The sequence below is a fragment of the Aythya ferina genome (assembly GCF_964211825.1).
Source record: "Aythya ferina genome assembly, chromosome: 13".
NCBI classification, from domain to species: Eukaryota; Metazoa; Chordata; class Aves; order Anseriformes; family Anatidae; genus Aythya; species Aythya ferina.
The window spans coordinates 15384341-15403977 of record NC_140311.1 but is presented as its reverse complement, the minus strand read 5'-3'; the positions used below and the strand labels follow the sequence as shown (position 1 = coordinate 15403977).

At 49.7% G+C, this 19637-nt stretch overlaps 2 protein-coding genes and 1 long non-coding RNA gene across 6 annotated transcripts; 1 reads left to right on the top strand and 2 right to left on the bottom strand.

Moving 5' to 3' along the window:
• Nucleotides 1-1089: 1089 nt before the first annotated feature.
• Nucleotides 1090-16140, bottom strand: VAMP7 (vesicle associated membrane protein 7). Of its 4 annotated transcripts, XM_084534963.1 has the most exons (9): nt 16037-16081; nt 15719-15784; nt 13098-13256; nt 10061-10118; nt 9352-9489; nt 6017-6107; nt 5407-5474; nt 3859-3951; nt 1090-3247 (listed from the first exon to the last, which is right to left on the bottom strand). In XM_084534963.1, exons 3-9 carry the CDS (start codon nt 13241-13243, stop codon nt 3200-3202), a joined length of 642 nt encoding a protein of 213 aa, XP_084391089.1. In that variant the 5' UTR covers nt 13244-13256; nt 15719-15784; nt 16037-16081; the 3' UTR covers nt 1090-3199. The 4 variants fall into 4 exon arrangements, with proteins under 4 accessions (XP_084391089.1, XP_084391090.1, XP_084391092.1 ...); XM_084534964.1 differs by lacking the exon at nt 15719-15784 and having other exon boundaries at nt 16037-16140; XM_084534966.1 differs by lacking the exons at nt 15719-15784; nt 16037-16081 and adding an exon at nt 15158-15289.
• On the bottom strand, nt 10631-13088 carry LOC311444106. Its single transcript, XR_014697655.1, has 2 exons — nt 11694-13088; nt 10631-11466 (listed from the first exon to the last, which is right to left on the bottom strand). It is a non-coding gene; the product is annotated as an uncharacterized lncRNA (long non-coding RNA).
• A 50-nt stretch (nt 16141-16190) lies between the features above and the next one.
• On the top strand, nt 16191-18694 carry LOC311444101 (DNA-directed RNA polymerases I and III subunit RPAC2-like). Its single transcript, XM_084534967.1, has 5 exons — nt 16191-16290; nt 16384-16481; nt 16901-16977; nt 17884-17966; nt 18513-18694. The coding sequence occupies exons 1-5, from the start codon at nt 16222-16224 to the stop codon at nt 18558-18560; spliced, it is 375 nt and encodes a 124-aa protein (XP_084391093.1). The 5' UTR covers nt 16191-16221; the 3' UTR covers nt 18561-18694.
• Nucleotides 18695-19637: the final 943 nt, after the last annotated feature.

The window sequence follows — 19637 nt, the reverse complement described above, 5'->3', positions numbered from 1 at the left end:
GAAGATGGCTATCCCTCCTCAGAGGAAGGCCATATGGTCCAGATCAAGAGCATGAAGCACAAAACCCAGCTCTATAAGAACTACCAGACTAAAGAGATGTTAATTCAAGATAAATCCTTTCATTTTCCCAGCCAGGCTTAGAGCAGGTGATCTTCATTCAGAGTCTGCTATTCTGTATCATCTCTAAGCCCTAGCAGCCATGGTTAGGATGCAAGTTTTCTTTACCTCACACCAAGATAACAATCAACTGAACTTGAACAGTTTCTGCAAGTTTAAGAGGAAATCCAACCCCCTCATACCGATGCATGAGTCTGATTCCAGCACCTAACACTACTCCAGCCACTTAACATTCCTGAGGTAGATGAAAGGCTACCAAGCTTTATTGCCTTTTTTTTTTTTAAACATGGAGACTCAAGTGCAAGGCAGGGAGCTTAGGCACCAGCTGCTGCTGCAGTAAACCAGTCCAGCACAGTACGATAAATTCTTCCAGAAAAGATGGGTTCTTCCTGGCTAAGACTGAGAGAGGAAATATATCCATTATTAGGGATTTTGCCTAACACAGGGGTTTTATCTCATGTTGCTGACAATTGCCTTAAAACATGTTTTCACACAAATTTTTATTTAGCTTCCAAGTGACAGCACCACTGCCTGTATCATCACTTCTTTTTATATTCCCTCCACCCCCACAAGTGCCCTGAGCAAGCAGGCATCCTGTCCTGTATCTCTCAGCATCCCTCTGTCCCAGGGACTCACAGATGCTCTAAGTTAAAACCAGGCAGAAGCAGATTCTTTCCATCATCAGAAAGAAAGCCACTGTCAAGTCATGACGGGCTCTAACACCTGCATCAAAGCTAAGTCAGAATCCTCCCAAAGCTGAGAAATTACACACGGGCTTCGTGGGAACTGTTTCACAGCAGGATTTCTACGTGTGATTTGTCAAGCAGCCACAGAGGGTGACACCAGGCTTGGAGCTGCAGTGTTACACAGGGAGACCCACGTCCCCACAGACACACTGTTTTCACAGAGAAGCTCCAATCAACGGTCTACATCTAGCATCAGGCAGCCTTTCACAAAACTAAGGAAACCTGCTTTCTGTACAGTAATTTTATTTAAATCAGGTTAACTTTGTTTTTACACTAATATCTCAGTGCATCCTTTAAAAGAAAAGGAAGTCTTCATTAAAAAGTGTTTGTACATAAGACAACAAATCATAGAAATTAACACAGTAACATCAACAATCCCTAAAACATGCACAATTGTACATTGAGCCGGGGGGAGGCTGTACGGATACTAAGGAGGGGAAGAAGGGCTCTCTTCCACATCCACTTCCAGGTAAGAGGAAGTCTTTCTCTGCTTTACAGTGGCGTAACACAAAATAGAAACCAAGGCCAGTGACCACAGTACTGATCAGAACCACTGACACCTTCTGGATATCCAAGATCTGATTACCATCAGCAAAATTAGTCAAAACCATGCAAGCTTACAGGAAGACTTTTTACCTGGCACCTGCTGGAAAGCTCCAAGGTCAATGTACCATACACCAAGCAAAGCATGTGAAGGAGCAGCCATTTAACATCACTGTCCTGCCTGTGGCAAGCCCACGTTGCAGGGCTCAGGGAACCCATGGCACCAAGTGTCAGAGTTCAGTCACCAAATTGAGCCTCCCTTTCCCACAGCTACACCCACCCTTAGAAGTCACTTCCCTGTGCCAAAGCAGTGCAGCTTCCTCATTACACCACTTGATGCTTTTGTGAGATTTCAGGTGTTCCCATGTCTTCTCTTGGAAATAATCCTTTAAGATATGAGATGGAAGCCCCATGCTCCTCGCCCCCCAGGCAACAACAGCTTCTTTTCCAGTCAGCCAGGACTCCCAGCCACCACACTGCCCCGCCTGCTTGTTGCACAGCCCCCATCCTGGGGCTGTCTGGGGCTCGTGGCCTGGTAATTCAGATATCCAGATGGGACAAAAATAGTGATCACAGCTTCCAACGCTAGGCAGAGCAGTCCCTATACTCTTGATAGCAGCACATTACCAGGGTATCTGATCCTACATTTGGTTATTAGCCTTGGAGATTTGGGTATATATATATATATATTATTTTTTTGCACACAGGAATACCTGTTACTACATCCTCTGAAAGAGCTTTTCTGCTTCAGACCATAGAGAAAGTAACCATCCATTCAGCTCCAGCCTTCTGTTCCTTCTCTGTCTTCAGTTTTTAGCACAAACCTTCTGAGTAGAAGCACAAGCAGCTAATACCTGACACCTTAAGCCAGATTGATAGTCTGGCCTTGACTGGCCCCCCAACTTCACCTTAGCAAGTGAGAATGTTAATATTCATTTTAGTCCAACCTCAAAAGAACAAGAGAAATAATAGGTGACAAAGCATATGCATTATTGCAACCTTAACTATATGGAACACTCTCCTTTACTGGATTGATTTAGCCACAAATTAAAGGGCGAGGAAGAAATGTTGATGAAGAGGAGGCCATTTCAAAGTGCCGAGGTGACCTAACACCCTCTCCTACCAACTGCAGAAAGACCACCAGGAAAAAGGGAGATTTCATACAGAAGCAGCACCTACATCTTACAGTGCATAAAGCCCAGCCCCAAAGCCATTTTCTTCCTACCAATATTGCACTTGCAACCGCCATATGCTGGAACACTGCAAGAGGCCAAATGTGCAGGGAGGGGCACCTGGATCTCCACCCTTTGTGGGAAATGCACACATCCATCTCGTGTCTCTCCTGTTAGTTTGGCTCAGCCCACCCTGAACTACCCTCCAGTGCCATCCTTGTGGGTAGGATGCTAAACCGTAGTTCTCTACTTGCACACTCACGTGGAAGTGCAAAGCTGCAGGGGCACATGGGCAAGCATGCGCGTGCCCTCCTGAGCTGGCTGTACTGCCTACCCAGCTGAGAAGGCTGTAGATGGGACAGAAAAACAGAACAAAAATCCTTTCAAGTAATTTAAAACAGCCCATTCTTGAGGTTACAGCTGCACAGAAGCAGCGACCAGCTGGGCCTGTTTGGGGTGGTAAGGCAAAGAAGTCTGAAGTCCTGGAGGGATGAAGAATGAGAAGGTGTCAGTAGTGAAAGATTAAGAGTTATTCTGTAGGTCGCTTCTTCACACTCCTGTGATTCTCATCTCCAACTGACCAGCACCAACCGTTCCTGGTTACTTCTGCACACAGGTTGGCTATGCAAGCTTACCACAGGCAGCCGATACAATGATATAGATGATAACCTGGGGAAAGAAAACAGTAAAGTTCAGTAGAGAATCAAATTTCTGTCCTTCAGCCAACTGCTGACTTGGCCTGGCAATCAAAACAAGTTTAGAAACCCCAGGTTACCAACACCCTGAAATAACTTGTCAGATGCCCTACACAATTTTGCACCGAGACCTCCTCCTCCACATCCACGCAATAACACAGGATGAGAAATGTCCTCCAGCAAAGGGTTCAGTGCTGACAAAGTACTTCATGTATCTAACCTGAAGTTACACTTCAGCATCATTAGCACCATTTGCATTTATTGCAGGCTGGAGGTGCACCGTCCTGAGTTAATTAACTAAATACCAACAGAAATAAGGCCTAAAAAGCCAATAGAGGTGGAGGAGCCATGAGCTTAATGTCTCAGGTTCTTACAAGCTAGACAAAGTTATATAGAAAGCTTTTCCTATTGCCTCGACAAGAAAAGCTGCCTGGCACAATGCTCCTCTCTCCACACCTCCCATACAACCACCGTAACACTTGTTTTAGAGTGAAGACCACTCCAAGCATGCATGCATTCATGCAACAGCTACGTGCTGGTGGCATTTTCCAGTAGTTAAACCTGACTTAAGAGCTCTGTACTTACAATTGATACAATGATGATGATAATGGTGAGCTTGAGGTTCTTCATGCACATGGCTCTAGCAAGGTTCCTGCTGGTAGTTTTGAAAGTGACCGACTGCAAGAGAAAGTAAAGCAGCTATTTCATTCCTGAACCTACTGTAAAGAAAGCTGCATCCCAGGCAGCTAGATGAAGATGCATGCACCCATACCATCCTACCTCCCTAACAACCCAGAGCACTACAGTTATCTCCTCCAGTCATTTAATTCCTACAGTTACAATACTGCAAAGCCAAACAGGCATCAAGACAAAAATTCTCTCCCATGCTACTGTAGGGGTGACATCAAAAAACAAACAAACAAACAAAAAAGCGTAACAGTAAGTCCAGAACCAGCTTGAGTTTGTGCCCTCCCACACTCAGCTTGGGAGAATTACGCACACAGAACATCACCAGGTCCGTAGGCTGTCCACAAGGACTAGTTTACCTTGGATTACATCTGGTTGGATTCTCATTCCACTTGAAAACTTTGGAGAACTGAAGTGCTCCAAAATGTTTAAGGACTTCATGATATTTCCTACACTCAACAGCCGATCTACTCAGGCTGGTCAACAAGCCCTTTAATGCTAGAGCTTTCCTCCAGTATGCTTGTCCTGCTCTGAGTCTGCCCAATATCCCGCAATTCTCCTGTTCAAGACAGGCAGTGGTTGCTAGATGACCTTGAACACCCACCAGGCTGCGTTAGCGTAACGTTTTTCACATGCGTGCAAGATGCCTGCACAGAGAAAGGCTGCAGAACCTGCACTGAGCCAGCTCAGCAGCACACTCTGCTGGTTATTTCCAAGTTTTCCCCACAAAGCACTCCTCAGCGTTTTCAGATAAGGTAACACCGAGCGGAACTGCATCCCTAACTGTAATTTTGATTTAAAGCTGATTTCCAGGCTCAGCCCCCACCTCAACTTTGGGAACACTTCTCTTCCCCAGCTGTGAAGTTTTTAGGTGTTTCTAGGATTGCTGGATACCGACGCTTCCTGTCACTATCTGAGAAAGTGGTGAGGTTTAAACACCCAGTGCTGGAGGACAGTATTCCCAACTGGGTAACCACGAGCTTCTCTAGTGTCTCTCTCTTAAAGCATTACTCTTTTTTTGCCAGCTCTGAGACGTTTGCATCTCCTCAGGCCCCATACAGGACCCACTGGACTCTCCTGGACGCTGCAGAGGAAGATGCTGAGTCAGGTCTAGGGATTCCTAGGGAAAAGGGAGAAAGGTTTCCAGAGCCTAGGCCATTTTACTGGGTAGCATATGCTTTGTAATTGCATTAAATTTGCTTCCTTAGTCATTTCTCACTTACTTTACTCCTTTATTCTGTTAAGGAGCTGGAAGGCTGGTATGCAGCAGGTAAAACAGCTATAAGAAGGGTGGAAATGAGACAGGACTCGTTTCTGACACAGGGAGCCTTTGCATCTTGATGCTTCAGGGTCTGTTTAAAAGCAGCTCTAGTTGCTGCTCTTCAATGAACACAACGGATGCAGGGCCCCAATTTCCCCATTTCTAAAGCTCTTCCCCAGCCTTACCGAATCCACGAGGTTCTCGGTTTTATCAATCAGCAACTCCAGCTTCTCTCCTCTTTGTGCCACGAGGTCTGAAGAAAGAAAGAAAAATTGGTAGGTAGAAGCTTTTTGCACTGTGATTGTAATACCCAAAGCTCAAGTGCAAGCCAGGAGCTCTTGGCAGTGGTGTCTGAGACAAGAAGTGGTCCTCAACACTTCCAGATTGCCAGGCAATGGTACTTAAGGAACAGTCTCACATGCTTTGGGACTAAGCCCACTCAATTTGGGTCAGTCCCAGATCTACTCCTCTATTTTAAGTGGTCAGAGTTGTCCAAATCCAGTCCAAAGTCTTAATGGGACAAAATGCTGAGAACATTTTCCTCACAGCAGCTGCAGGAAGGCCACAGTGACAAAGAGACCAAGTCCAGAGCACGCTGCACCCCATCGCGAGCTCTGCAGTGCCATCAAGCAGTGCTCCTTGCCCCCGTGAGCCCCCCTGTACCAAATCCAACACAGTTCACAGCTCACAAACTCCGAGCTTCCCCAGTTTATTCTGTCAGGAGAGGACAGCCCACCACCAGCTCTGCTCGCAGCAACTCTCCCTGCAGGGAAGGCACAAAAAGCAGCCGGGTACCTATGTTTCGAACCATGATTCCTTTCAGTTCATCAACTTGGGCTTGCGTCTCCGCCACCTGGTCAGTGCCCTTGCTCTCCGAGTGGTATTTCTGTAAAAAATGAATAGTCGGTGACAGCAAGCATCGCACACACAGCACTTCAAACAAAAAGGGAAGGCAGCAGACAAGTGCCTGCAACTTCCAGAGTACCCAAAAAGTAACAGCCTCTTCTGAAGGTTTAATCAGTTTGCAGCGAGGAAAATTAGGACACTGTTCCCACTCCCACACACCATTTTGTTGCCTTTGTAATACTTCAGAACTTGTCACGATCTTCTATAATTCTCTGTGAAACGTATCAGGAGAGCCCTGCAACTTCACACGCGAGGCAGAATGCGTCTCTCTGTAGGTGAGCACCAAGCAGGAGCTCTGACAAAGAAGAAGAGGGGGCCTGTGAACTGCAAACACCACACAGTGTTTGGGATGGCCGGTACAAGCTGCCCTCCAAAGATGTAAGCAGGTCACCAGTGAACCTTTGGTGGGTTCTTTGGTGGGTTGCTAGGGGGAAGAAGCACCAGCCAACATCCCCAGCGTAAAAGGAGTCTCACGATGTTTGCAGAAGCAGAGGAGGGGAGTTGAGGTGAAGTCAGTATCAGATAACTACGTTCTGCTATTCCTGGATTGACTTTAAGTCTGCTGTCCTCACAGGTCCTCTGCAGTCCAGTAACACTGGCTACAGCTCCACTGCCCTGCTCCCTAAGTCTCCTTCACCCAGGGGAACAGGTCTCTCTCAAAAAATTCACGGATAAACCTTCAGCTTGCTCTACACTTGCAGCCACTGCACTCATATCTGAAGGCCTTCACAAAGCACCTCTTAATAAGAGACCACTCTTGCTGACAGCAGAGACCAGGACATTATGTCTGCTGTACTTCATGACAGCCTGTGTGGCCTCTTAACCCCCAGTTTTCTCCCCCCTAAGCACTCAATTTGCATCCATTTCTGACCACATGGGAAGAAGCAACAGTTTCTAACGCCGTCCATATGCTCATGCCATAATCAACAGCAACAGTACTTGAGTAGTAGTGTGATCTCTGAACTGCCACATGGTCTCTTCCTCCACACTCAGCATCCTCAAGTTACTTCTGTAACCACCTCAATACAGCCCTGCTCCTGCACTATGAGGCCTTTGATCGTTAGGGGCTCTAATCTTAGCAAGTTTTAGAGCCACCTGAGGGAACAGCTCTCTGTTACTGCTTAACCTTTATCAGTCGATGCTTGAATTCATCAATATGCAAAACCTGAGGAAAGCAGCTCTACTCCGTGCTTTAAAGAGATGGAAAAGCTGGGATTTTTAGAGGAGTAATACCACCATGGCTCTTCTGATAAGGCAATTCATTAGGCTTACTGCAGCCCAGAATCACATTTCGACAAGTCATCACTTTGAGGAGTTTCAGTTTCAGACTCCACACATCAAGGCTTGGTGGCAAGGGAAAAAATGAACTTCCTATCTGTGATAGGACTGAATCTAATTTATTATGCACAACTCCTTGGGCTCTTCTGAAGCCACACTGGCTTTGTTATTCACTGCTTTCTGTCTGCTGCGTAAGCCAAAGAACAGTTTGTGCAATAAACTACGTGCACTTCTACATGCTCTGAATCACCTCTGCTTGTCATTGAAGGTACCAACAAAAACGACTCTTTTCACAGGCTCCAGTACAAGCTTCAGGTAGTAACAGTGTGAGCACAAATCCTTCCTTCAGGGTCCCCCACGTCAAAAAAACAGCTACACTCTGCATCCCAAAATGCAACTATTCCTGCTGGAGGGCATTATTAAGTTTGGTTTTTGCACTTACTCAAGCTATGCTCCCAGACCAGCAGCAAAGCACTTTTCCTTTTGCACCTGGAATATCATGAAATTTGGCATTTTTAGCAAATCAACAGGAAAAAAAAACAAACAAGCTTTGAGGACAGCAGCAGCAACACTAACATGCTCACCAGTCACAGCAAAGCAAACGAGGAGCCTCCTACACCTTGTGTACAGTGCCAGCTGTAGCTGCCCCAGATACAGCCTGAGTACTGGCTCTGAAAGCCAATATTCCAAGAACATCCTCCTTTTAATTTCAGACAGGTCTCAAAAAAATAGCATTGCTCAACTTATGAAATTGTCTGTAGTCAATTAAGAACTCTTAGAAGTGTGACTTGAACTTTAAACAAGATTAAAAACACTTTTCTTGCAGGCCATGTAGCCTGAGGCTTTGTGCACTAATAACATTATTGATCATGAGTCACAGGGCAGTTATTTATTCCGTCTCTATTCCTATCTGACTTCATTCCTCTAATTTGACATTACATCGAGCAACCACGACCAAGCCTGTACATTTCCACAGGACTCTTTTCTTTGCAGGTGCTTGAACTTTACCACTGCAAACCAAACAGCAGGGATAAGCAGGAACCACAACATTGCCACTACCAGAAACCTTGTATTTTAAGAGCATCCTTTCTCTTTCCTAGAGCAACTGCTTTCTGTGTTTCCAACACAAAAAACCCCACTGAAGAAGGGCAGGATGTTGTCTGCAGACTCAGGTTACCCATAAAGTCAGTGCTGTCTTTGAAATGCAGCTCATCTCATTCTACAGAAGCTGAAGGAAAATGCAAACACTGTGCTGTGCACTTAAATACTTCAGAAGCTATACCCATACACTGCTGTGAATAAAACACAAATCAATACCGGTATTTGAAACCTCATCTGGCAGCTGTGGGCTTTGCCACACCTCAAATCAGCAGCGAGCAAAGCACTTCTCTGAAAGTGGGAATGTAGCTCCAGGGCTGTACCAGGATCTTGTGGCGAGTGAAATAAGCACGCAATTCCTCTGCGCTCCCAGCTGGAGAGGGACTCCAGACCAGATCAACCTGTCCCTTCAGGATTCCAAAATCAGGCACAGGGTAGCTAGAATAAACTCTTCTGAAACCTGACGACTTCTTAAGAACTGGGCAAGAAGATGCACTATGCTGCTGGCAGCTCCCTTTCAGACAGCGGCTTTCCTCACTGCATCTGTGCTGCAGCGATGCCCTGAGATTTCAAATCTGAGATTTCAAATGTTATCTTTAAGATCTAAAGTGCACCTATACGGTGCAAACAGTGAATGCATCACTAAAAAAAAAAAAGGGGATTGGGGACAATAATCACTGAAGCAGTAAAGCAACCCAGCTGTAGGGAGAGCACAGGGAAAACAGCCAATTCCCCTGGCTTTACAGTCTCAACGTGGCACTTCGGTTACAATTGAACAAATACAGGAAGACCTTCTGGGGAGAAGTTTAATTTGTCAGAGCAATATCCCCTGTAGCAACAGATCTCACCAGCTGCGCAGCTAAGACACTTGAGAACTCGCTGTTCATTGCATAGGGAAGGGCTGTCTGTGCTCTTGAGCCATACGTGGTCTGAAATCTCTTCTTGATTTCATTCAGGAAGTTGAAGGCTCTGGAACGTTCGAAGTCCTAAAAGGGAAAGAGCAAACCACAGCCAGTCAGTTAGATAATGAAGGGTACGGGGCATGAAGCCAAAGACACCACAGTTATCAGTTCCTAGCAGGCACGCCATGCACGACACTGCAGGATCTGACTGGTTATCCTGGGGTTTTAATAGCAGCCAAATCCCAGGCACCTTCCTGGACATCAGCTGGAAGCAGACATTACTTAAATATACGTAGTTCCCATTCTGTGCCTGGTATCTTTTTCTAATGAGGGAGAAGTTTTTGCTTTAGCATTTCTAGAACTGGAGTACAATGACCATTAAAAACCAATCTCTGCATCTAGATTCTACGCACTGGGGCTGCTGAGAGAGAAACCAGGAAAAACAAGAACTTAACTTCAGGCTAACTATTCAGTGAATTTGAGTTTAAGGCTAAGCCATCAGAGCTGCGTTTTCATTCCTATCAGTTAAAAGCTCCAGTGGAAAAAAGGCATCTCAAATTAGCACCCATTATTGATTTTTCTTTGACAGACAAACAGGAAAAGCTAAATCTCGTGAAAAGCCTGTATACGCAATAGCTGTACCCAAAATACTTACATCATCCGTGATGCAGAGGTATATGATCCTGTCTTGGCAGATGTAGTGAAACAGATAACTGCAAAGAGGAAAAAAAAACCAAACAAGTCATCTGAAGCTGCCACAAGACTAATCTTCTGGAAGATGCCAGTGTCTGCAGGGCCTTCAAGGGCTGTAAAAGGGCAAATTCCAGTTACAGTACAGGAAAAGGCACAGATGCCAACATACCCCAGCCACCTTTGTTCAGATCCTAAGCATCTCCATTCCTATAGGCTCCACTGAGAGACCACTTACACATTAAGGGATCCCTGACATCATGCACTTGTTAGCATCCTGTGCTTTGCAGTAACTGTGGGACATTCAGCTGCTGAACAAGTTCACTTCCATGTTCTTCCAGCTACTTGTGAAAAACAAAACCTCGATGGGATACCCAGCGGTAAGATTCCTGTCTAACCCTCGTCAGGGTATCCAAGCATCCACGCATAGTTAGCTTGAGAGATGAGTTGATTGGGGTGACATGCCAGCTAATACTTTAACGAACCTCATTACTAGAGTGAATTGCTGCTTTAGCCGTGTTTGTATGACCACCTGGCACCGCCTCAAGGTTTTATTGCAAAGACTACAAAACAAAAGCAGCCACAGAAGAAAAAGAATTTGACAGAGCAGTGATCAGGGCAAACTGGCTTGAAGCACGTGGCTGCGTTAATGCCTTGGGAGGTGTGGTGCAACCAGACGTTAGGTAAATGCAAAACAAACAACCCATGGTTGAAAGCAGGATCTTCTTCTCCAAGTAAAACCAGGCTGTTGTTTCGAGGCACATGACAAGAAGAAAAAACAAGCAAAGTTCATACACAACAAAATGCAAACCAGAACTGCTCAGAGCAGCTCATTGGCTGCCAACTCACCGGCTTTAGCTGTTGTTTTCCTGACACTGTCCCTTCACCACCCACTGCAGAACCCTTTCACAAAGCCTCTACAATACAGGGGAGTTAATGCTGCAAAAAACTGCTGCAGAGCAGTTGCATTGTACAGCTTTAAGGATGCAGCTCTGTAGCTTTAAAACTCAGGGTTTATATTATATGAATAACTGGACACTGAAATAAGCCCCAGGAGCATGCTGTAGGAATAGTTTGCTGTCCTTAAGCTGACTTCTCTTAAAAAAAAAAAAAATAAAAAAATTCCTCCATACCTACAGGTATTGCCCCTCTGTTCTGAAGGGAGAGGTAAAGCTCACCTGGCACTGCCTTACGGACTCCCCAGTCACTTGTAGAAGAATCTTAACAGCAGAGACAGAACACCACCCAGAACTCCTGATGCTAGAAGGCTGATTTTCCTTGGAGATTACATGAAAGACCCAGAAGTTCTTCTAAAAACCAACAACCAATGGCAACAACCCTCACGAAATGGAATATAAGCCTATTTTTTTCCTGTTGCAAAAGAAAAAGATTCTCCTGTTGCAAAACAATCACCCAGGACAGGCAATGGTACAATTCTCTAGCCTATTGGCTGGGGCCCTGACAAGGCAGATCTCTGAAATCCTGCAGACAGGAAGAACAACAACTCCTTGAGCACACTCAGCTTCATTAAAGCTGTAATGATCTGTCCAGGTGTTGTGATCAGGCAAAGAAAAAAAGAAAGAGTGCCTATTCTGCACCTCTACAAACCAAAATCCTTGCTTTTTGACAATAGGAAGAAAGCGCCAGCTCCAAAGCATGCACGTGGAAGATATTAGTGAATGCTGTGCCCAAAGACATGGCTAGGCACTCTTCCTTCCCCTCTGCCAGCGGGGAGGCAGGGTTGGCAGGTTCTGACCTAGGAGGGCGTTCTTCCAGAGCACAGGAAAAGCGACGCTGTAGAAGACCTGTCAGAAGAGACTGAACGTCAGCAGAGGAGACACTGATGCTAAGCTCAGCACCCAGAGCTGCAGACGAGCCCCAGCTGATTTTTTAACAGCACAATGCAAAGCAGAACAACCACACTGCGAGCTGCTCTGATCTTCTGCAACTTTTGTTGGAGCCTCATTAAGGAAACCTTCAGAAGTGAGCACAAAGATTATACACTTCACAGCATGCTTTGCAAGTATAGATGCATCAGTTAACTGCCTCTCAGTGCTGCCAGCACAGAGAATCAACCTCTACACCACAATTCCAGCTTTCAGCTCTAAGAACACACCGTGGCGCTCCTAAAGCTCAGTTTTGTAGTTGGCTGAGCAGCACTCAAGGCGAAGGTAACACAAAAGGAAATGACCATTCCCTGAAAATTACAGTAGAAAATGATTCAGCATCCAAAGTACTTTAGACCACAGAACAGGCAGCCTCCTCAGAAAGCTCCTCCACGGGGACTCTTAGCGGTCCCAAGGCAGAGAAAGGCGAAGGAAGATTGCCCAAATTCTTATCTTTTGAATCCTCAGGCAGCCAAAACAGCTTTAAGAAAACAGCTTGGACAATACTGAGAATCCAACCACAATGCTAACTCAAAAGACAGCTGACATAGCATCCAGTGCTGCTGGATCTGTTTTCTCCGCCCTTTTCTTTAGTGTGCCCATCAGCACATTAACTTATTTACTTCTCACGTGCAATAAATCAGCAGAGTGCCAGGAGGGTTTGAATCTAACATGTTCCATCAACACCAGCCTGAGTTAAACGCCTGTCCCAGACACTGGACTCGTGGTAGCTCAGGTTGCCTTTCAGAGAAACAACCTGGGGGACTTACCTTAAAGCAACCAGGATGCACAACTGCTCTGAGATGAGCGATGGTTTTGCCTAAAGCACTGGAAAAGCCAGCAGACACAACAAGCTAAACACACACCCACAGCTGAGCACCCTCCCGTTCGCTGTGGAAGCTGTGTAAGGACAGGAAACTTCATTTCACACCAGCTGCCCTGGGACTCATTTCTTAAGCTAAGCTCAAATCCTGGTTACTCTGCAAACCCAGAGGAAAGACTAACGTAACGCATCCAGACACGTTGCTAAGAACTCAGTTTCGCTGCCTCCATGTATTGCTATCCTCCCGCACATCAGCCAGGCTCTCCAACACCCAGAAGAGAAACACGACTCACTTCCCGTGCGAATAGGTCAGCTTGTTGTTTTCGGAAGGTATCTTTGCCAGGATCTGCTCTGTCACCTCCAGGAAGTTTCCTCCGCACCAGGCATGCTTGGCAAGGATGGTTGTGCCCCTCGCCACAACAGCGAACAGGATAGCCATGACTTCACGCTATCTGGAAATAAAAACAGGAGAATTTGGCTTGTTATTTGGCAGACAACACACTGCAACCTTCACAACATCCTCCCAGCCCTCAGCATGACGGGAGGGAGCGTGGTCAGTGCTCCAACGGGATATTGTTAGCAGAAAACCTCTCTCATTCCCCCTTTTACGTTCTGTTCACAACACCACCAATGCTACCACGACCTCTAGAAGAGTGTTTATGAAACCACATCAGACCACAGCTGTGACTGATGCCCGATTCAGTACCTCCGTCAGCCTCTTTTCTGCTTCGGAAAGACTTTAGACCTTACCAAAATAAAGCAATAAATCAATGCAATCTCATTTTTTCACTTTGCACTTGACTCTGCCTGCCTTGCACTGCGCCGTCTCTGTGTTCTGGGATGTCTGCACGCCTCCTGCAGCGCAACACAAAAGCTTGGAGACTTCTCCAGGAGTAAGTACAACAGGTTCAGCTTCAGGATCCAAAGACCACAGGTAGAAAAACCAACCACAAGCAAGACCATGAAGTTAAGAGACAACCAAGCAGTGCACCAGGGCTCACGGCTCTGCTTTCTGTCAGCCAGAGCTGTAGGGATTCAGGCTCGGCCAGCAGCAGGTAACCTCCTGCGGGTGTGAGAGCTCCAGATCAGAGGGGAAAAGCACAAAGGTGTGGATTAATCCAGAGGAGACACCCCATGGTTAATCCCCAATCTGTAACCAGCTGGGAGCACCAAGAAACTCAGGGCCAGCACCGCCTAAGGGAGCAGAAGGCAGAGGATTAGGTTGAGAAGAGACCAAGCCAAGGGGGATCTGGAGCAGCAGAAGCCCTCAGACCACGCAGCTCCAGCACAGCACACTCTAGAAAAACTGCCAGAGCTCGGTGTCAGCAGGGGGGGAGGGAGGACACCCAGAAAGCCCCGCACCGTGCAGACAGAAGCTGCTCTCTGCTGCTCCTGCCTGGTACCACAAAAGCACACCAACAACTGCGGGGGGAAGGAAGCGCTGGGCTGCAGCCCCTCCTCAGGCAGAGCTGCTGCTTTCACTTCCCCCGGCTTACACCTGGCACCTCTCAGCCCCACGCATCTCCACCAGGGATTCAGGGGAGCCACTTGTGCTGCTTTGCATGGCCGGCCTCTCACTTACCCCGCCTCAGAGCAAGGCCTATTTTCGGAGCACAGGCAGCGCGCTGCGTTTACCTGCTGCTCTTCACCAGAGGACAGCTCCCCTTGCCCTCCCTGTGCCACACGTTGCTTGTTTCCCCTCTCCATCCTCATCTGGACACAGCTCAGGGACTTAAACAACTGCACTGACACTCAGCTGGCACACACAGTTAGGGAAGAGTGCCCACACCAGCAGTCCCCTCTCACTACTGAAGATTCAGAGGCGTTCCCCTGCCTGCTCCCTCTCCCCTCCGGGCTGGAACTCCAGCACGGTTAAAAGTGGCAGCAGAGAGCGGTAAAAACCAGCCAGGTTTGGGTTTCCTCCCCCAGCCCAGGACTTGCAGGCTCACAGCTGCCCTCTAGCAGAGAGTCTGTCAGCAACACAGCGAGCGAGCCCCACGGCTTCGCGTCCCGGATCTAGGAGGATCTCTGCAGGCAGGCACAGCCGGCGCTTATTAAGGCCAATCCATGTCAGCGCCCACCTGGAGATCACTGCGGGCACGGAATATACACACGGAGAAGAAAGCTGTGATTGCTCGCTGTTTCTAACACAAAACTGAGAAGTTCAAGGACAGGTCCCACAGAAGGAAGCGGCTGTTCCCACAGCACATCCTCCAGAGCTCATTCCCACACCACACCGAGGAGCAGAACGGTTCCCACGGGCTCAGAAAGCGACTGACAGGCTTAGGGAGGAAAAGAATCCCATCAAACCAAACGCATCCGAGCAGCCGCTCACTGGAGCCTAAGAGCTTACCTCAAGCACTCACGTCAGAGCCCCATTTGAGGCAGGGACCCTCCCAGCGTTCACATTTCAGCACTGCCCCCACCCCACCACTCCAGGTGCTTTACAGCAGCCTCAAAACCCGCTTCCAAAGCGCCCCGTCCTTCCTCACATGGCTCCCTCGAGCTCAGCGGGCAGGCAGCACATCATATGACGAGCAGAGCAGAGCGCCCAGCCATTTGCCAGCCTCTCACACGCCTGACCACAGCATTTCCTCCCTGCCTGTTGGCTCGCAGCTCGCCCAGAGGGCTTTAGGGCCGCCTGGGCACAGAGAGCTGCCCCCCGAGGGGCTGCCCCCAGCCCGGAGCTCCCCAAAATCCCACCTCAGGTGGGCCAAGCTGGCGCATCCATCACTTTGAGCCAGCCTTGACCTGCTGCATCAGCCACACGCTGCCTGTGTGACAGCAGGCACAGCAGTGGCAGGTCCCAAAACATTTTGCTGCCTCAGGGAGCTCCCCTCAGCCCCCCAGGGCCCCCCTCAGCCCCTCAGGCCGCACCACCACAGGCCTGCAACGCGGGGCCGGAGCCACCCACCTGCGGACGGGGCCAACGGGGGCTGGAAGCTGCCTGGGGGCGTCCTGCAGGAGCCGCTGCCTCCGCCTGAAGGAGCCGGGGGGAAAACAACAAAAAAACCACCACAGAGCTGAGCGGGCGGGCAGCGATTAAACCCTCGGTAACTGCGGTTATCACCACAGGCGCGAGCAGCAGCCGCGCAGCCGCTCCAGGCCCCTCCAGCCCCGTGAGGCAGCGCCTGCCAGGCAGGGAGCGCATGAATTTTCCTCAAAAAAAGCAAAAATAACCCCCCTCACGGCACGGGAGCCCCCCCCGGCCCCTCACGGCCCCGCCGCTCACCGCCCGCCCGGCTCCTCCGCCCCGCCACAACGCGCTTCCGGCCTGCGGCGCGGTGCCCGCTGGGAGTTGTAGTTCCGCGGGCGGTGTCGTCCCCGCTAAGCCCTCCTTCCGCGCGGGGCACGCTGGGAGTTGTAGTCCCACCATGGGGAGCATCCCGGAAGGCTCCCCCTAGCCCAGCGCGGGGCATGCTGGGAGTTGTAGTCCGGCGGCGCAGCATGGCGGAGGAGGGCGAGAGGAAGGCGGCGCTGGAGATGGTGAGGGGCGGCACGGCGGGGGCTTCGCGGAACCCCCCCCTCTCCCCCTCCGGGCCTCAAATCCCTTTTTTTTTTTTTCCTCGTTTGCGGCAGGTGCAGGCGGATGGGACGGACGGGAGCTGCGTCACCTTCGTGCTGCACGACGAGGACCACACGCTGGGCAACTCCCTGCGGTACATGGTGATGAAGAAGTGAGTGGGGGGCGCTGGGGGGGCGCTGAGGGGGCTCTGGGGGTGGCGCTGCCTTGTTTATGGCCCCCAGCTCGCTGCCCCTTGGGTAACGGCTGCCCCTCTCTGCTCCTCCGTGGTTAGCTGTGGGAGAAGTTTAATGTCTGATATGTCAGAGGTGTTTTAACCCCTCTGGCCCGCCACTGGACTGGTGGTGCGAGGCTGGTGCCTGGGCGTATTTTTCCTTTGCAAAGCTGCAGCGAGGTGGAGAACACGAATAAAGTCACGCAGGCTGCTCCCCTTCAGTGTACCCCTCCTGTGAGACCCCGGTTCTGTCAACTCCACGAACCCCAGCGGGTCTGGCTGGCCCAAGCTTCTGACTTCCCCGAGCTGTGCTGTGGGCAGGCCTGGCCCTCACCGCTCGCTTCTCTCTCCTCCTGCAGCCCCGACGTGCAGTTCTGTGGCTACTGCATCACCCACCCCTCAGAAAGCAAGATCAACTTCCGCATCCAGACCAGAGGTACAGACACCAGGTTCCCTTTGTGTCTGGGCTTCTTCTGGGGGAAATCCCCCCTGATCAGGTCAGGTTTCAGCCCTGGGTTGTTCTAACAAAGAACAGCTCTTTCCTCTCGTTTCTCTGCTAGCCATCTGCAGCATCCTGCCAGGCCTGAGGAACCCGTGGCCCAGGTGTCTGGGTTGGCTGGCAGCAGGCCCTGAACGGCAACAAAAGGATGAAACAGATCTGCTGCTCCCTGGCAGGGCTGATCATCTGTAAATCAGCGTGGGGTTTGGAAATGGGGCTGACATACCTGGCTGCAGCAGGATAGCTCCTTCCTCCCTCTCCCTGCCAGCTATGGGACGAGGCTCTCTTCAAAAGCTTCCCCTGTCTGTGCTGTCCCACTGGCTTGCCTCTCAAAGAGGACTTTGTCCCCTGGTAGTAGGTAGCACTGACAGCTCTGAGCCTCTGGCACTCACTCATTGCTCCCAGCACCCCAACCCAGCACCTGTGCCCCCTGCCTGGAGGGGTGCTGTTGTTTCATTCCTTCCCCACGGGGCTGTTCCCTTGAGCATCAGATCCGTAGAAGCCAGTTCCTGGAAGCAAAGCAGTCAGTCTGCGCTTGCTGACTCTTTAATTTCTTAAAAAATAATTCCTGCTTAGTCTAGCCTCACCAAAACCACCTCTTCCTCATGGGACTGACTGAAGTGTAAGTGTCTGCTGCTCCTGCACGGCCCAGACCACCCCTCTGAGGTCAGGTCTCAGGCTGCTGGGCTGGGCTGCGAGGCAGGAGGGTGCGGGCACGTTTCTGGGTGCTGTGTGAGAGCCTCTCCCCGTCACAGGGACTCTGAGAGCTGCACTGCCTTGCAGTGATGAGGGAGAGGTCCTCAGCCACCCCCCCCTTTCACTAATGCATCTCCTTTCCTCAAGGGTCCCTCCCTGCTGTTGAGCCGTTCCGGAAGGGGCTGACTGACCTGATGGGAGTTTGCCAGCATGTGCTCAACACCTTTGAGGTGAGATTGTTGCCTGAAGAGCTGGGGAGCGTTTTCTGCCTCTTGGTCTCACAGGGGAAAGGAGGGGGCTGAGAACTGTGTCGTAGGCACTTTTGACACACACAAAAAAATGTATTTTTTGCAGACATTTTCTGCCTGACCTTGGTTTGGCTGTGGGTTTCCAAGTCTGTGGGCTGCACAGCTCTGAGTGCTGCCTCTGCCGCATGTGTTTTAGCACGAGAGAGGCTGAGAGGTGGAGCTGTGGGCTGGTGAGGAGACCCAGCGTGCTGGATTGTCTGCTCCAAGGAAAGGGGCAGCCTCAGGGTCTCCAGCAGGATGATGCCAGCGTCTGCACAGCTTCTCTGTAGGGTGCGCTTCTGCAGCTGGGCACAGGGGCAGGGCTCAGTCGCTTCTGAAAGTACCTGGAGCTCTGTCAGAGCATTTTGGGTCCCGCAGCCTTCCCAGAGGCTGGGCAGAGAAGTCACAGCACAGAGTGGGGTGGGGGCAGAGGTGTGTGAATTGCTCAGATGCGTGCTGTTAACCTTTATCCTTTGTTCTTGTTCACAGAAGAGCATGAAGGAATACAGAGCCCAGAAGGAGGAAGAGATGCAGTAGCAATCGGGGCTGGAAGTCCCCATGGATGTGTGTAATGTCTGTGTGTCCAATTCCTTGTGTCAGGAGGTGCTTTTTTTATGACTACTTTGCTGCAAATATGTATTTTCTCTAATAATAAAGCATATAAAGTTTGACGTGCGGAGTTGTTGCTGTGTGAACGCTAGCTAGAAGGCAGCTCTTTCGCTCTTCATGTCTTCCCCTCTCCAAATATTGCTGGTTTCTGCTGGGGATGGTCAGGTGACAGAACTAGGCTGCCCCAACGTCCACGGGGAGCAGAGTGCTGTGCACAGCCAGGCTCTGAGAGGCAGCACCCTCTCCTGATCGAAATCTTCCTCTTACTGGGGGCTCCTGACTCCAACAGGTGAGAATTAGAAGAGTTGGGTCACTCGGAAGGGACCTAAAAGGTAGGGTCCAACTGCCTGACCACCTCAGGGCTGAACAGCAGTTAAAGTGTATTGAGGAGGACGTTATCCAAGTCCTTCTTGAACACTGACAGCCATAGGCCATCAAACACCTCGCCAGGCAGCCTGTTCCAGTGTTTGGCCACCTTCACAGTGAAGAAATTTTTCCTAATGCCCACTCCGAGCCTCCCCTGGGGCAGCTTTGTGCTGTTCCCTTGTGCTCTATCACTGCTGACCAGGGGGAAGAGACCGGCACCTCCTGCTCCGTTTCCCCTCCTCAGGAATTTGCAGAGAGACACGAGGTCACCTCTCAGCCTCCTTTTCTTCAGACGAGACATCCCAGGTGCCCTCAGCCTCTCCTCACAGGACCTGCCTGCCTTACCCACTTCATTGCCCTCCTCTGGAGGCGTTCAGTAACACAGCCAGTCTTCATTTGTTAGCAGATGACTATAAAATGGTTCCTCTGCTCATTTGGGGGTGAGATAATTAAAAAAAAAAAAAAAAACACAACGCTTTCTCCTCTTTAAACCTCTGAGGAATGCAGGCAGCTGCAAGCCGAGACCGCTCCTTGTGAGCAGGTCTGAAGAGTGCAGTGCTGGAGCCCTGGCCTTGTTTGGATCCGCTGGCAGCCAGCCGAGGGGGGAGAGCCTTTCATCCAGCCTAATGTGGCATGAAA

Excerpts from the sequence above, each read along its gene's own strand:
- VAMP7 (XM_084534964.1), bottom strand. The coding sequence starts at position 13,243 with ATGGCTATCCTGTTCGCTGTTGTGGCGAGGGGCACAACCATCCTTGCC. Across the intron at positions 9,490-10,060 it reads ACCTCTGCATCACGGATGAT|GACTTCGAACGTTCCAGAGC; the intron begins GTAAGTATTTTG and ends TTTCCCTTTTAG. Across the intron at positions 3,952-5,406 it reads CCGAGAACCTCGTGGATTCG|TCGGTCACTTTCAAAACTAC; the intron begins GTAAGGCTGGGG and ends TTTCTCTTGCAG.
- LOC311444101 (XM_084534967.1), top strand. The coding sequence starts at position 16,222 with ATGCTGGGAGTTGTAGTCCGGCGGCGCAGCATGGCGGAGGAGGGCGAG. Across the intron at positions 16,291-16,383 it reads GGAAGGCGGCGCTGGAGATG|GTGCAGGCGGATGGGACGGA; the intron begins GTGAGGGGCGGC and ends CGTTTGCGGCAG. Across the intron at positions 16,978-17,883 it reads CTTCCGCATCCAGACCAGAG|GGTCCCTCCCTGCTGTTGAG; the intron begins GTACAGACACCA and ends CCTTTCCTCAAG.